We start from the raw sequence: 16,393 nt of genomic DNA, 5'->3' as shown, positions 1-16,393 counted from the left end.
TTTATATATCCTGTTCTACGTGTTTGTGTGTTTTTGTTTTTTTTGTTTTATGTTTATATGGAGTGCAGCAAATGCACTCTCTTATATATAATACCTAATATGCAATCGTGTTATTAGTTTTTTTTTTGTGAATGTACAATAGCTTCACTAATAGTTTCGAAGCACGAATAAATGCTGTTTATGCTCTCCCCGATTTTCACAACGCTTACACACATAAAACGGATCATCTCGTTCGATTAACCTTGTGCAAAGCAAACTACTTTTTTTTGCATTTTAGTGCATAGTGTCAAAAGAGGAAGCCAATGAGAGAGAGTGAGAGAGTTTAATATAGCAAGACCATATGCTTGTCCTGCTTGCCCTTTACTCTAAACCTTGCTAGATCAATGTCGCGATCTTTCCAAAGGCAAAGTATAATTATAATATTACCGCCCAGCAGCAAGCAATTGTTCGTAAAAGAAATATATATGTATATAAAAAAAAACAAACTCAATAACCTAACGCACTCGGTAAGATTCTCAGAGCAATTCCATTCCCCAAAACCGTTCGGTACGGGTGTTTGGGGGTGCTTTCGGACGCATTCTGCGTACCATATACCACACCCAAAACAAAAAAAAAGCTGTAATATCCTTCGGTTCCATTTACGGTTCAACTTTCGCAATAAACTATATATTCCTTTTGTCGGCTGAGCACATTTAACTGCGCATTCTTAAACCTAATAGCAGCAACGGGTATAGACCGACAAAAAACAGGTAAGAAAGGTAAACGGATTCACTCGAGAGAGGTCTTTGCTTGTCCCCCTCTCTAGTGGGGTTCCTTGCTGTGCTGTACAAGTCTGTTATCAGACATCATATATCATGTATGTATATGTATATTTATATATTTAATAGGAAGAAGAAAAAAATGCATCCTTTCGATTACAAAAGTTAAAGATAAAAAGAAGAGAAAAAAAAACAAAAAGACTTAAACGAATGGTCAACACTGTATCAGAATTAACACAACGATGAATTTTAAGGGTTTCATGCTCTCCTCTTTTTAAAGCGAGTTCTAGTTATCTTTAGATCGCTAAATTTCATATCCCACTATAAATCCCAGCTATGTACAATCGCATCGAACAAATTATTAATAACACGTTAGGCTTGATTTTGTTTACAAACAAACCAAAACAAAAAATCAGGAACTATTAGTTTGTTTCATATCCGTTAATATCCCTCCCCCCTATTCTCTCCTAAGCTCTAACCAATTCTTCAATTGTTTATTCTATTCGTCTCTCGCTGTGGTTTTGCCAATGTATATTAGCAAAACCAATTAAAACAAAAAACAAGATCATGCGTGGTGTACCAGCAACATATTACCCGACACACGTGTGGGAGTCAACATCCTTTCCTAGGTATCTTTCGAACTCTCTTCTTCCCGCTATCTACCGTACCTTGTTTTCTCTCACTCTTCAGGTTCTCGCCCACTGCCCCTCAGGTTTACTCCACACCGTGCCGATGACTGTGCATCGTGGCACGCAAATAGCGCACGCGTTCGTACAGCTTTATCTGCTGCTGACGAAGCTCATTCACTTGTTCGGCCTCCTGATTGAGACGGTTGCATAGGGTTGCAGCCTCACGCAATATGTTTACCTTGGGCGCACGGTCCTTGTCGCGCAGCTGCGGTATCTGCCGTTTCAGCTCCTCGAACAAATTCTTCAGCCCGATGCGGCGCTGCCGTTCGAGGTTGTTGTGCAGGTTGCGCTTCTCCACCGTGTCCAGCTCTTCCGTCAGTGCGCACGAATCGTACCGGCCACCATTGCCGTCCCCACGCTTCGAATGGGCCGGCCGCATTCGTTTGCTTGAGTTGGACGAACGTTTGCTGCTGCTGCTGCCGCCACCGACCGGCCTTTTCCGTGATGCAGAACCGGACGTGCCGGTGGTGCAGGCGGGCGGAGGTGAGGATGCGGCACTCGCACCACCACTTCGCGTCGGTAGTGGTGTGTTGGCACCGGATATCGTCGTCGAGCTGGCCGGCGTTGGATAAATGCCGCCGAGATGGTTAAGGCCCTGCCTCGGACCATCGCCCAGCTGATGCTGACGCTGGTAGTGGTGATGGTGCGCACTCGAACCGTACGGTAGCGAACCATTCGTGGTACCGCGTGACGATGCCGTCCGTATCTTGCTCGCTACTTCCGATTGCAAATGACGGTAGTCCCGTTCGGTCGGGTTCGTCGGAAGGTTTTTATCGCCAACAGACACCACGTCGATTTCTTCATCTGCAGCACAGCCCAAACGCAGGGAAAGAGAAAAGAAAGAAACGAGAAGAGAACATTAGATATAAAAGATCGAAACTTTTTAGCTATATTAAATTTAAGTTTTTGTTTCGAAAGAGAATGAATGAAATGTCATGACAATTTTGAAACAATAATTTAATAATTTAATTTAATCGTCATTAAACAGTAAAGGCCTAACTACTGGTAGATACTATTTGCTTTTTAGCACGTCATCTCGTAGATCACTCAGTGGTTTAGTGGTATTAGAGACCGGTTCTTCACACGATAGGACTGGTGCAAAATCCCATCCAGACATTGGGTGTATTCACCCATATAAAAACAGGACTCTCTCTCTCTCTCATTATCTAGCAAAAACAGGAGGAGATAATCAAAAGCGGGGGAGAAGATCGGATCAATAAATTTGCTTGCTTGCTATCTCTCTCTCACTCCTTTTTGCATACTCCAAATTATATGTTCAAGTTTTGCCGGTTTTTGTTTCATCCTGCAACACACGCGTGTCGCGGTCACTCCTTTCACTCACCGAAACTCATCTTGCGAAGTGCGTGTTTCGTTCCTTTACTTTTCCCCCCTCCCCTTCCCCCCCGAGGCTCGTACGATAAAACATACGGCATCGCACATTTTCTCCGCCTGGCAACAAGAGCGCATCGGCGTGTATAGGACTGTGTTCGGGTGGTATAATATTGTCGCACATGATAAAAACTGCGTTTTGCTGTCCTGCTCTCTCGTGTCACGCATATAGTTACGATTTTATAGCAAAAAAAAAACCCTTTTATCTCGCTCTCTCTCTCTCTTCGAATTCCTTTACATTAAATCACCCGTGAGAAGCAGGAATCGAGGAAAAGAATGTCCTATAGATTGGCGTGAATAATGGGCCCCAACATTGGGAGAAACCAACACCGAAAAAAAAAATGCTCAAATATGTCGCCGACATTGTCGACGCCGTCGAGTTTTCTACATTTGAACGAGAAAAAAAAACGTTTCACTACATTTGAACGAGAAAAAAAAACGTTTCACTTGGCTGTTTTATTGGCTTATGGGGGGGTCCCCCTTTCTGCTCTCTCAACTCTCTACGGAATATATCTTCCAAATGAATTTCCTTCCTATATTACAGCATCAGACACCAGAATGGAAAAAAAGAGAACGGAGTCTTAAAATGTGCTCGTCGTACACTTCTCTAATATATTATGTCTGCACCACCTCTCGTCATGCCAAAGCACTTCTCCCCCCCTCCTCCTTTCTTCCCTCCACGTCTTTACCCATCCGCCAAAAAGAACAGGTTTCTGCCGGCTGGGGGGGGGGGGAGATGTATGTCTGTTGCTCTGCTAAGCCAACAGCAACAACAAAAAAATAGCTGCGAATTAAGTCGCCATCACTTGTGATTTTCTTCATTCTCTTCTTCCGCCCCACTAGCACACATCACAATCCTTTACATATACACGGCAAAATTTGCATTGGTTTTTTTTTTTTGTTTTGTTTGCTCACCCCTAACGAGGACATTTTACTTCACCATTCACAGCCAAAAAGGATCTTCACGATTGTTTTTTTTATTTTGTGCAAAAGAATGAAAAAAGGGTTTTCCCACGTTTTCCTGCGTCTGGAGTAGAAGGTTTGTGCGTATGTGTGTTTTGCCTATTTGTCATTTCGCGCAAAAAGCATGGCGCTTTTTAATTTATTCATCGTTTGCAGATGTTTTATTTGTTTGCTTGTTTTTTTCTCTTTCGTGTATACGCTTAACTTAAGCAAAAGCATTTTTGCAGCAATACCACCAACATTTATGAAGCCAACAAGAAAGCCCGTCTATTTTCTTTTTGTTTTTGCGCTCAATTCGCGTCACATGTAAAATGTGACCTTTTATTGCGGCTAATCGAAAACGCAACCCGATGATCACGTAAGCAAAAAAAAAAGAAAAGCCGAAAAAATGTATCAAATACAAAAAAAGGTGGCAAAAGGAAAACAAATAAAAAAAAAGCAAACAGAAAAGGCACAAAAGAAGGGAGGAAGAAAAGAAAAAAACACACACACGCACGAGGGCCTGTTGTGGGAATGTGACGCGAGAGAGTGTGTGGCCGGGCACTAAAAAATCCCTTCACTTCCTTCATTGCCTACTCCATCCGATCGATCCGGTTTTTGGTATGCCAAAGAGATATCTATCATGAATGAAAGTTTAATGGGAAGTAACAACAACTGCTGCTAAACTTCTCTTCTTTTTACATTCCTTTTTTTCCTGTTTTGAATACAGCGTACGAAGTGGAGAAATGGAGTGTGGTTTATAAACATTTAATAAACATCAAAATCTACTGCATTTGGTTCAATATGATACTGCTTTTCATTAAATGTTGAAAAACATTTCTCATACACTACTTCCTTCCGACGTAAAAAAAAAGAAGAAAAAAAAAGGAAAAACACAAAAATGGAGAAAAAAAATCCTGTGACTGTTTGACAGTGGAATTTTTTTTTTTTTATATGCTAAAAACTCTTCTTTGTCAATTAAATAAAATGCGAAAAGGATGGAAAACCGTAAAGTGCGACGTGGCTAAGATAAAAGAGAAGCATACAACAAAGGACATCTTCTCCTCTTGTGTCCCGGACCACCCTTATACTCACACAATAGAAAGCCACATCCTTTGCCCTTTTCCCCCCTTCTTTTCCCTTCCGCCGTCAATCTATGCCTTGTCTCCCGTCTCTCTCTCTCACCCCCTTGAAGCCTGACTACTTCATAGCGACGCGTTATGCAAAACCGGAAACTAACTTTCCCTCCTACTTCCGCTTCCCTATCGCAAACTTGTGTGACAACACTCTTCCCCCCCCTCTCCCACCTCCCCCCTTCCCTTACATTTGCATATTCTTGTTCCTTGGTCCCTCTTTTTGAACCATGCGCACTGGAATTTTCCTTTTTTTTCGAGACAAAAGAGAGGTCGTCGTGCGAAACCAGACTACCCCAAGAGAACGCTTCTTTGCCCAGCACATCCTTTTTTCATCCCAACCGAATCCCCTGGTGTTCTCATACGGGAGGAGTCCTTCTGTTAATCTCTCTGTCTCACACACGGAATTTCCATCTCTCTTGCTCTTGCTTTTTTTTTTGACGAAAGGTGAGAAGGCGAATGAACTCATTCGAAAAAGGCTCGTGACCTTGAACCCGATACTCATTTCAATTCTCCACACACACACATACACAAACAGACGTTTCCTCCCTTGCACACACTACTGAATATTATCGTTACGTACGCACTTTTCCCGTACCTTTCCGAAGGACTAAAGAAAAAAAAGCACACGCACGCGCCATGTTTCGAAATGGAGTAGGGAAATTTCCTCACATTTCTATAGTGTTTGTTTTTTTTTGTTTATATACCTTGGTGTATGTGATATACCTTGGGCACCTTTCTGGGGAGGGCTCCTTTCCTTTCCTTATGTGAACGACGATAAGTTTCACTCTCATTACGTCACACGCACGTAATAGAATTATTACGCACAAAACGCATTTGTAAATGATTCATTCGATACATTACTTATATGATAAAACGTTAAAAAAAAAAAATTAAAAAAAATGGATATCAAGAAAAAATGTTAAAATTCAAAATTAGAAAAAAGAAATGCAAAAAAAGGAGAGAACTTCTAAAGCAAATAAAAAAAACATCCTTTTTTCCCCTGACGACTCTTTCTACTATAAAATGTATAATTATCATCCTCTTATCCTCCCCCCCCCCCCTTCACCCCTCCCCTTGCAGCTGCCTTCTCAAGCTAATTCTATCGCACCCTTCAGCCCGTGTGACAGGTTGAACGAACTGATCGGCTTTTGAAAAGTGAAAGTATTCGACAGGTTCTGCCACATCTGTCCCCACCTGGTGAGACTAAGGGTGGAAGAGAAAAGATAACGAAGAATAGGGGTGTGGTGCGGCTGTGGGGTGGGGGTTTGGGGCTTTGACAGACGGGGAAATGTTACGTTTTCCACGTCCGAGGATGCTGTGAATGATCGGAATGATGATGGGGCGAGAGAAGGAAGGGAAGGGAAGAGGGGGGGGGGGGGGAGGTTGTATGAGAGGGCACCGCATTGCGCCAGCACGTACATTTCTCGCCGCAGCATGTATGTTGCAGCAGCATGAAACCCAACCGAAACATTAATTGAATAAACAGAATTATGCTAAACCAAGGGTAATGTTTTGCTCCACCCGTAGCCATCCCATCGAATAGTTTTTTAATGTTTACGTTAAAAAAAAACGCTCGGTGTGTGTTCCACCCACCTCTGGTCAATTTAATTTGTTCAATAGACATTTTTTTTCTAATTTAATTATAGATACTTTGAACTAGTTTTCTACCACGAGATATATTGCTAATATGTTAATGTGTAATATTATTTTATTTTAATTAAAAAAAATATCCTACAAGAAGATCAGAACTGCATATACAGAATGGGTGAAAGGTGGGTGAAATTTTCCATCTGCAGCACTGGAAGAATCAAATCTTACAGTGCGACTACGGAAAGAAGAAAAAGACAATCAAGTCTTGTCGAGACTGCAAAAGACCGATGACCCTGAAACAAACCCTCCCTCCACTCTCTACCCCACCACCTTCTCTCACTCACTCTCTTCCGACTATTCTCTTGCTGGTCCTTGCCCCAATGGATCATGGCACGCACGCGCGCCATATACATGCGCGGCGTATGGGCGACGACCTGGCGTATGCGTATCCTCCCCAACAACCACCCCAACACACACACACACACACACACAACCACTGCTTCATGCACACACAGAGAGACACGTGTATAAATTGTGTATGCCGGGTCGAGGAGAGGAAGAAAAGAAAAATCGGCGCGCATGCTCTTTGTGGGAATAAGGAGGCCCCCGAGAAGAAGGTGTAAGAGGGATGCCGGAAAACCGTAATAGTTGTCCTAGGATGGAAGTTTTCCGGCAAAAAACGGTGGGGTGCAAAAGAAGGATTGCAGTCACCCGAGCGCGGATGAACTGCGGATCGGAAAAATCTAACCCGGGCCACGCCTAAAACCCGATGACGTCATCGACTGGTATAGAAGAAAAAAAAAACACCCGCAAAATAAAAACAATAATTCCATCACGATTTTTTGGGTGTATTTCACGCGGTAATGCGTTTGACATTCTTTAATATTTTTTTTTTTTGATGAGCAATACGCAACTTGTGCTGTTGCCCACAAACTATCGGGAGTTCTCAAGCATTTGAGTGAGTGAGAACCTGCCGTGCATAGTGAGAATGAACCGCCACATGTTCTCACCGCGCCGTGAGAAGCGCGTGATGAGAGTGAACCGCCACGCATACTCACCGTGAGCATCGGTATGGACAACTCACGCTGTACAGGCGTGTCAAACTACGCCAAACTGACTAAAAGAACTAAAGCTGTTTTTACGGTACATAAAGAAACGAAACTCACCAGAGTCAGATGGTGTCTGTACGCCAAGCTCGTTCATGTTGTAGCCACCCTTCGGCCGGGTATAGCTATGATCGCCAAAGTGTGTCGCCTGATAGGAGTTGCCGGTAGCACCAGCTGACTGTTGCGCGTGACCAGCGGTGGATGTGGCAGACGCATTGCTCATGCTGCCGTTGCTGCCATTGCAGCTTGTGCTACCCTTCGTACCGAGGATAGACGACTTGAGGGACGCACCGGAACCGGCAATGATTGTGCTGACTGTACCGTTTGCAAGCAAATTGGTGGTTTGCAACTTCTGGCATTTGCCATTACCGTACTGCTCACCATCGTACGGACGGTAGGAGGCGCGTGCAACACTCCGCCTGTGCTGATGGTTATATTGATTGCGGTAGCGATGATGCCGCGATGTTCTGTTCCGGCTTCGACTCCGGCTACTGCTGCTGTCACCACCGTACATGCTTCCGTTCTGGGCGTCTTCCTCCTCCTCCTCTTCATCTTCCTCCTCATCTACCTCACGGTCATCTTTTTCCTCATCCTCATCCTCCTCCTCCTCACTTTCCTCCTCGTCTTCCTCCTCGTCATCCTCTTCTTCCTCGTCGTCATCCTCCCAGATGGAAGTGTTCGGGAAGACGGGATTGATGCTAGCCGTAATCTGCTCGAAATGCTTCTCGAGCTCCTCATCATCCTCTTCCAAATGTTTCAGCACATCATCTTCCTCGTCCTCATCGTCGTCGCTGATCCAGCCGCGCGCGGTAAAGCTTCGCCGCCGGTGGGCGAATTGATGCCGCCGTTTGCGCTCATTACCGGGCGACGCAAGATGATGGGACAGCTCCAGACTGCTCCAGCAGCACTCCTTGTTGCAGGCGGCATGTGCACCACCGCTCAGCCCACCACCGCACGGCGCTAGTGAGGATTGGTGGTGGTTGCGTTGGCTGTGCTGCTGCTGCTGTTGCTGAGGATGAAGTGAGAATTGTACGCCGTCTTTCGGCAGTACACCGGAGGAGGTCGCCGATGAGCTTTGCTGATCATCCAGCAGGTAGCTGTGCGTCTGACTATTATCATCGATCTCGCGCAAATCGCTCAGCACCTGTTCGAGCAAACTGTACGGCGAGTCTGGCCGCGGTATCGCGCTTTGATTGTACAAGTACTCACTCAAACCGTACGGATCGTCGAGCTGCTTCTTACGCATGTCCTCCGTACTGCTCGTGTCGACCAGGTAGTTGTAGTAACACTGGGTCGTATGGCAGCTGCCACTACCTATACTGCTGGTGTTGGTAATACTGCCCGCACCACAAGTACAGTTCCCACCCAACCGTCCAAACAACCCGCCCGTACGAGATTCTGCTCCACCCGACGTAGTTGCCGTGCTAAAATTGTTACTGGAGGTGGTTGGTGCGACATTAATGCTGGCACTACCATTGCCGGAGGAAGACGAGCTGCTGTTAGCGGTGATCGGTGACGGTGAGGAGGACGCAGTACGCAGCAGACTTTGCTGGTTGGACCCTATCGTACAGGTAGCGACCAGATCGAGGTTATGCTTGAACTCGAGCGGATCATCGTCCAGACTGAGGGGTGTATCGGGCCGCGCATGGTTTTGGGCCGCTATACTGCGTGCTTCCTGTTCGCGCACCCGCAGAAAGGAGGCGCGCGGCAGATTCGGTACGCGCACCCGCACACTCGTATCACCCGGCTCACTTCCACCGGCGCCGCCGCCTTCGCTCAAGCTGGTACAGCTTTCCGAGGACGATGGTGGCGAGGGCGGTAATTGTTTGTAGTTCTGGATGAACATCGCGGAAGAAAGTTGCTGCTGACGGCGGATGAGCAGCGAGCTGCCGGCCGGTATCTGTGCCGAGGTTTGTGCCTCTTTGAACGGTGTCCGCAAACTGTTTATCATCGATTTCATGGCAACTGGCAGGGTTGTGGTGGTGGTGGTGGTGTTGGTGTGGGAAGCAGAAAGTGCTGTACAGTTTGCCACAACACTTTTCGCTTTTTCGTCAATTTTTCCTGTTTGCTGCTGCTGCTCTGAAATCTTTGCTACCTTAAGAAGATTCTTCGAAGGCATCAGATTTCCGGCTGTATCAATTATTGACGAGAACTGTTGTTGTTGATGTTGCAGTTGCTGTTGCTGCTGCTGCGTTTGTTGTTTTTGCTGTTGATGCAGCTGATGTCGAGGACATCCTCCACATCCAACACTGCTCTTTTCCGGATGGGACTGATCAGCACACATACCGGCCCACATACAATCATGGCGGATTTGTGTTTTCTGATCGGGTTGCTTGTCCCTATCGTAAAACGTCCCGTAATAGGGACTGTCACAACTCATTACCGAGATAGAATTATCCGGCACGGTACATACTGGTGAGATGCCACCCTCGAACAGCTGCTCTACCTTCGATAGGTCTATCTGGTTAAAATCGCTCGTGTCTGCGTCGTCGATCGTTTCCATCTTGATCGTTTGTTCCCAATGTTCCTGATGTGAAACCATAATTAACCTTTTCTGTGTGTAGTGCCTGAAATACGAAGAGAGAGTAAGAGAGAGAGAGAGAAAAATTAATATTTTTATTTTTTTTATTTCAATTAGGACGGCTATGACGGAATATTTTTATTTGCATTACTAACATTAATTGAGATGAATCAAATTATTTAAAAAAAACGATGAGTAACACTCTCACACACATGTGTTGTGTCACATGTCGTGCCCTTTTTGTCTATATACTACGCCCAAAGCTATTCAAAACGCCAAAGGAAAATTGAAAATTCATTGCAAATGAATCATCAATATTGCCCGAAGGGCTGCCAAACTAAGCGTTAACTAACACACACACACAAACACACGTATACGAACGAATCACGTACCAATCAATACGAGGACGCAGTTGTGTGGGTATTAGGGCTGTATTTGTAGTAACAAATTACTTCCGGGAGGAGCTGACCAAAAACGCTGGAGCTTGTTTTGTCAATGAGTGAGAAAGAGACAGAGAGAAAGAGAGTGAGAGAGACTGCAAAGAGGAAGCGTGCCGGTAGTAAATCGTGAAAAGAAATAGCATAAGAGAAACTACAAGAACAAATTTTAATGAATCAGCCTCATCGAATCGGATTCAAGATGAGAATCCACCACACCTTGTGTGAGTACCCCCCCCCCAGGAGGCGATTGCAAAATTATTCACTTTTGCAAAACACAATCTGGATTGGCTGGAACGCTCAGCAACCGTTGAGCAAAAATCCCCATGAGTCATTTAAAATTCTTTTCTTTTGCGCCTGGAGTTTGACATAATATTGTGCAAGAGTCTCTCGGCACACGCACACAGCTAAAGAGACAAATGACGACACCCGGCATCGATCTAAATTGTTCCATGGAAGTACACACCGGGATGGGGGATGGGAGGGTCATCATCATCTCTAGCCCTTAAGAGACGAAAGGCAGCCCAAAGGGGGTCCCCCGTCCATCTCTACCCGGTGTAAAGGGGAGACATATATGGCAACATCATGGAAACCGGGCTTACAGGGTTTCTCAAGCCCAGCTCAACACCGTAACATCAATTTTCGACAAACGTAGAACGTTAACGTAAATAAACACATCCGTAAAATCATTACTCGACACTAGGAAATGCGTATTTGGCAGATCTGTCAGTGCAACCTGTTTAGTCTACGTATTTCGATGATCCAGTGTAATCGATCTTCAACGCATTTGAAAATTTAAACGTAAGGTTTACAAATCGAAGCTAATTTTCATTTGAAAAAACAAAACAAATATTTATGAATTGATTTATTTTATTTGTTTATTTATTTATTTTTTTATTTTTTTTTATTCATTTATTTTCGACGTTTTCATTGCTCTTTTCGTTCGTATGAAGCAAAATTAAGAAGATAATTAGTTTCTTAGCCCATATTTACCCAAGTTTGTTGCATATAATTTTAGGAGAAATCCAATATTTTTTTTATGTTGAAACAAATTAATTTAAAGTTAATTGTTTAAGATAAAATCTATAAAAATTATGATATTCTTTTAATTATATCGAATGAAATGTAAAGGAAGATGATAGTATCGAATTAGGCAGCATAAACATTCAGTCAGCGACGGATTCGTCAAGTACGCGCATTTCTCTGTGTCGAGTAATGATTTTACGGATTCGAGACCTAGTTTTACCGTGTTGAAAAGAGTTACCAGATTCAAATTCGGTATACAATTTCCGATAAGTTGTTGAAAAGTGGTGTTACAGGGTTGAGCTGGCCCAAGAAACCCTGTATTGCTGCATTCCGCTTGAGTTGAATGTCACTGGCGGATGATAAGAAATGCTGGAATTGTTGTTTGTCTGCGTGTGAACAATTGTACTATTGTCTTCACGCTCGTCACCGTGTTTATGACATAATAATGGATGATTGGTTGGGGAGTTTATGGGGAACACGTACCACTAATACGCAATACACCGCAAATGTGCACCTGACGTGAGGTTATGAAATAAAGAACGAAACAAACAAACAACAAAAATGTCTCTACACATTCGTCCACCCATGAATGACACGGCACACGGAAAAAAGGGCTCATTGGCAAGTGTTGTGAAATTGTTGCGAATTCTGTTGCAAACATTTGCACCCCCTTCACCCACCCCTCCCTCCTTCCCCCATCAAACAAATTTCTATCCATTATCTTCCACAAACACTGACGTAAAAAAAAAGCTTTATTTATCAAGAATATCAACAAGGGCCTTTTTTTTAGCTACTTTTTTATAAAAGGGCAAAAAAATCATTCTCTTATGTCATCGATCGATAGTAAACAAAGTACCAAACAAAATCACAGAGATAAACACATTAATGAATGTTTTCTTCTTTTAGCTTCCTTTCCCCCCCCATTTTCCGGGGGGCCACAACAACGTTCGGGCACACTGTACCAGTTGCGGTCAAGGTGTGTGAGTGTGTTCCTCCACCCGCTTCGATGCACTCATGCATTTGCATTCTTCCCACACAACGAAACCGGAAGGTGGTGAGAAGGGGAGGTTTTTTTTTCTTCAAGCGCAATGCAGGGGTAACGTACACCCCGGCGAACGAGCCCCGAAGGGTAGAGGAGGCGTTATTGTGCAACAAAAGCCGGCCGGCCGGCATTGCGGCAATGAGAATGAGCGATGAGAGCAAAACGGCGTGAGCCCCGGCATGAGTTTTTACCAACTCACTACTACACTGGCGCCTGGGAGCCGGGAGGAAATACTACAGTTGTGTGGGCAAGCATAAAATGGACAAAAATGGGGTTTCATTTTAAAGATGAATCAGGTAGAGTAAAATTCCACTTAATATTGGTAATTTTTGTTTCGCAGTTTTTTATTTCGTCTTCTCACTTCTCACCGTGAGCAAAATGGTTGTGAAATAATATAGGAATCTTGCAGAAATAAAAAAAAACAGTAATAGTCTCTCTCATCGACATAAAAATAATAAATAAGATTCTCCTTTTTCGATTCTACCACTTGCTAACAGTGAAATGCTACCAAAAATGGTGAACGCTTCAATGCCGACTCATCTTAGTGAGATACGCACTCTAAATACCGATGGTCTTAACTCACACGCACACTCGCTCTCTCTCTTTCTCACTGCGCGTCTCACCGAGTTTTAGTGAATCTGTATTTTTTTTTGCGATTGTTTTCTGCCAACGCAACAAAATTACGCCCACCATCATCTCTTTTTTTGCTGTGTGTTAAACAAATAGCAAACTAAACTTACCTTTTTCTTCCCCTTTTTCTTCAAATTCACAGCACACGAATCCGTAGTGATAAACACCGAACTTTAAGGGTAATGCTTTTGGGTGCAAATAATTAATTATTTCACTATCGCGGGGCAGTTCGTATTTATGTCTATTTTAGCCAAAAGCAGAGCCACAAAGCGAAACCACTAGAGAACACTCCTTTGTAGTAGCCCGATAAATTGGCTGTCGGGGCTATATACAGGCTAATATCGCCCGCTTTTTTTTCTCACCTTTATTTGTCTCACTAAAAGCAAAGTTGATAGTAGTGTGATCGACGGGGGAGTGATGATAGTGCGCGAGTGTATAAAAAAAACCGGATCAATAATTATTTTGCCTATCGATCTCTCGTTTCTCTCTGCTTTTATCCTCCGCCACACACGGATATAGTTTTCTGCTTTAATTTTCTTTTTTCTTTATCAGAATTTATAACACATACAAGGGTATTTTCGCGTTTGAAAACTACACCCTTAAACACACTACAAGGAAGCCAGAAAGTGTGTGTACGTGTATCACACCTTTACACCTTTTTTTTTGCACACCAGTTCACGATCAAATTCGAATTAATTGTTTGATGAGACGCCAATGTTTGATTGTGGGATGCGTTTTGTTCCTTTTTTTCTCGCTCTTTCTCTCTCTCCCTCTCTGTACCCCAGAAAAAACTTCCTTTTGGGTGGGTTTTTTTCGGGGGCCGAACAAGTTTGATAGTAGAATTTTCAGTTTTCAGCTGTGTGAAGGAGAGGTTTGCCACTTCCTTTTTTGCACAAACGCCCCCCCGGGGGGTGGAACGAGTGAGAAAGAAGTGAGACGAAATTCAGATTCGTCTTTCACACGTCACGCGCGAATATGCTTCTTATTATTTTTTTTTTCGCCCCCTTGGGAAAAATTCTCACTCCAAAGGGGGGGGGGGGGGGGGGGGGGGGGGGGGGGGGGGGGGGAAATGTCGCGGCGCACAAAAAAGAATTGCACTTTTTCGATGAACTTTATGTTGTGCGAACCAGTATTCAACTCACAATACGCAATATGTGACGCATTAAGCCAAAATTGCTGCTACACACCTCCTTTATTACGCACAAACACACACAGGGCACATTTAGAAAGAAAAAAAAACGCACGTATCCACACACAGAAACACAACAGATTCACACACACGCACGGGGGGTTCCACCCACGCACACGGATGTTTTCACTTTCCGTTTTTTTTTGCTACAGCGCTGTCCGTGCTTTATTGTGCGACATTTTCGCGTACGACATTTGTGAAATATGCACCGGGTGAGAATCCGGCTGTGCAGAGCAGTGAGATGAGCTTTTCTTTTCACCGCCCGGATTTTAGATTTTTTTCACCACCGGAGCGCAATGGAAACAGGTGACGATGATGGTTGCTGCTGCTGCGCCATTCGGCAATTGTAAGCCTTTCTCCACATACGCGGCACAAAACACTTGGACACTTGGTTGCGTACAAAAACACGCAGGTGAATTGGTTAAACCTTTTTTTTATTTTTTTTCTACACTATTACTGTGTAGTTTGTGGTATCAAAACTGCCAATGTTCCGACAAAACAAAAACCGTCTAAAAGCAGTAATAATAGCGTAAATTGTCTGAACTGCAAAACCTCCCTCACCGGATGAGGCAAAAGTTAAGCAAACAACTGTATGAAGTTCACAGAAAAGTCTTGCGACCGATAGTTTGTTCTTCACATTTGGACACTTCCGCGTAAATTTCGCTCACTGTTGTGTTCTACTATTTCTGCACAAAGCAGCAAAAGCACTTGAAGTGGGATATTCACTTCTCCCTTGGAGTATATCAAACGGAATTTTTCTGTATGAAATTATTATTCGTTTGAATTCCTTGGAAGTGATGGTTATTTCTCTTCGTGATTTTTTTCTTCTTTAAACCACATTTAGCGCGCGCACACACACACACACGACACAACGCGATACGCCCGACCGGGAAGTCGGTGTGTGGGAATTAAGAGTATAATTTAGTAGAATTCTGCGGGAGAGCCGCGAACGGACGCGCGCCAAAAAGAAAAAAAAAAGGTTGAAACGAACGGGAAGAGAACAATTGCTCGTGCGACTGGCTCCGGGAAGATCAATCCACACAGGGCTGAACTGATCGAGCTGGCGGTCCGCAAGCGATTGTCGGCTTACAGAGACTGAAGTGCCCAACTGGGTCCGGCTAGGCGATTGAATCGACCGAATCGAGCAAACTTCATGCCGGTATTGTCTCGCACTACTACACAGACACGGCGCGCATTCGTTCGTCGCTCTCTCTCTCTCGCGCGCGCACTCGCACGTAATGCGTTCTCTTTTATGCTAATGCTTTTTTACGCAGCATCTCCTGTTCCATGGAAGTGGTGAAGGAGAAATCGTTATAAGGGTAAGAGAATATTACAATAGTGTTGCGGGCGTAAGAATACAGTAAGCTAAAATTGTATGCGTGTCCGTGTATGAGTGTGTGTGCGTGTCGCTTCTAAAGCCGGCTACTGGATCGAAAAAGGCCTCCTGCAATGGAAAAGTCAAGCAAAACTAATCTTTTTTCTATATATTCTCTTTATTATTAATGCATACAAATATTTCATTTCATAACATTAGAGAAATTATTGTTGAACTTTTCACTTCTTTTCACACTATAAGTAAATGGGTTTTTGTTAATTCGTGCTGTTTGTAAACTGTACGCTTTTTAGCGCCAAAAAGTTTGTTCAATTTCATTCTAAGAGAACTGTTGTATCTTTACTCTTTTTCGTACTTAAGATAAGTTAATAATCTGTTGCAAGTGCACATTTTCAGATAATTTACTTATGTTGGGCAACGATATTTGTATGGGCATGCATATTAGTGTAATAGAAGCAAAAACTATGACTCATTCACTGTTTTTATACTATTTAAATACGATGTAAATGTTTTTATAATACTATTAGAGTTTCTTTTACTTCGTAATGACTTATTAGGTCATCCTTAATATAGAAACTGGCTTAATATACTATTTTTATCAGGTT

The 16,393-nt window shown here is 43.6% G+C and overlaps 1 protein-coding gene across 2 annotated transcripts; it reads right to left on the bottom strand.

The window, feature by feature from the left end:
• Positions 1 to 15,560, bottom strand: LOC125773964 (serine-rich adhesin for platelets). 2 transcript variants are annotated; one of them, XM_049444462.1, is made up of 3 exons: positions 13,377 to 15,560; positions 7,671 to 10,177; positions 1 to 2,251 (listed from the first exon to the last, which is right to left on the bottom strand). In XM_049444462.1, the coding sequence occupies exons 2-3, from the start codon at positions 10,150 to 10,152 to the stop codon at positions 1,473 to 1,475; spliced, it is 3,261 nt and encodes a 1,086-aa protein (XP_049300419.1). In that variant the 5' UTR covers positions 10,153 to 10,177; positions 13,377 to 15,560; the 3' UTR covers positions 1 to 1,472. The 2 variants fall into 2 exon arrangements, with proteins under 2 accessions (XP_049300419.1, XP_049300420.1); XM_049444463.1 differs by lacking the exon at positions 13,377 to 15,560 and adding an exon at positions 10,524 to 11,282.
• Between the last annotated feature and the right edge of the window lie 833 nt (positions 15,561 to 16,393).

This window comes from Anopheles funestus, chromosome X, assembly GCF_943734845.2.
Source record: "Anopheles funestus chromosome X, idAnoFuneDA-416_04, whole genome shotgun sequence".
Taxonomy (NCBI): domain Eukaryota; kingdom Metazoa; phylum Arthropoda; class Insecta; order Diptera; family Culicidae; genus Anopheles; species Anopheles funestus.
This window is presented reverse-complemented; position numbering and strand designations above follow the sequence as displayed.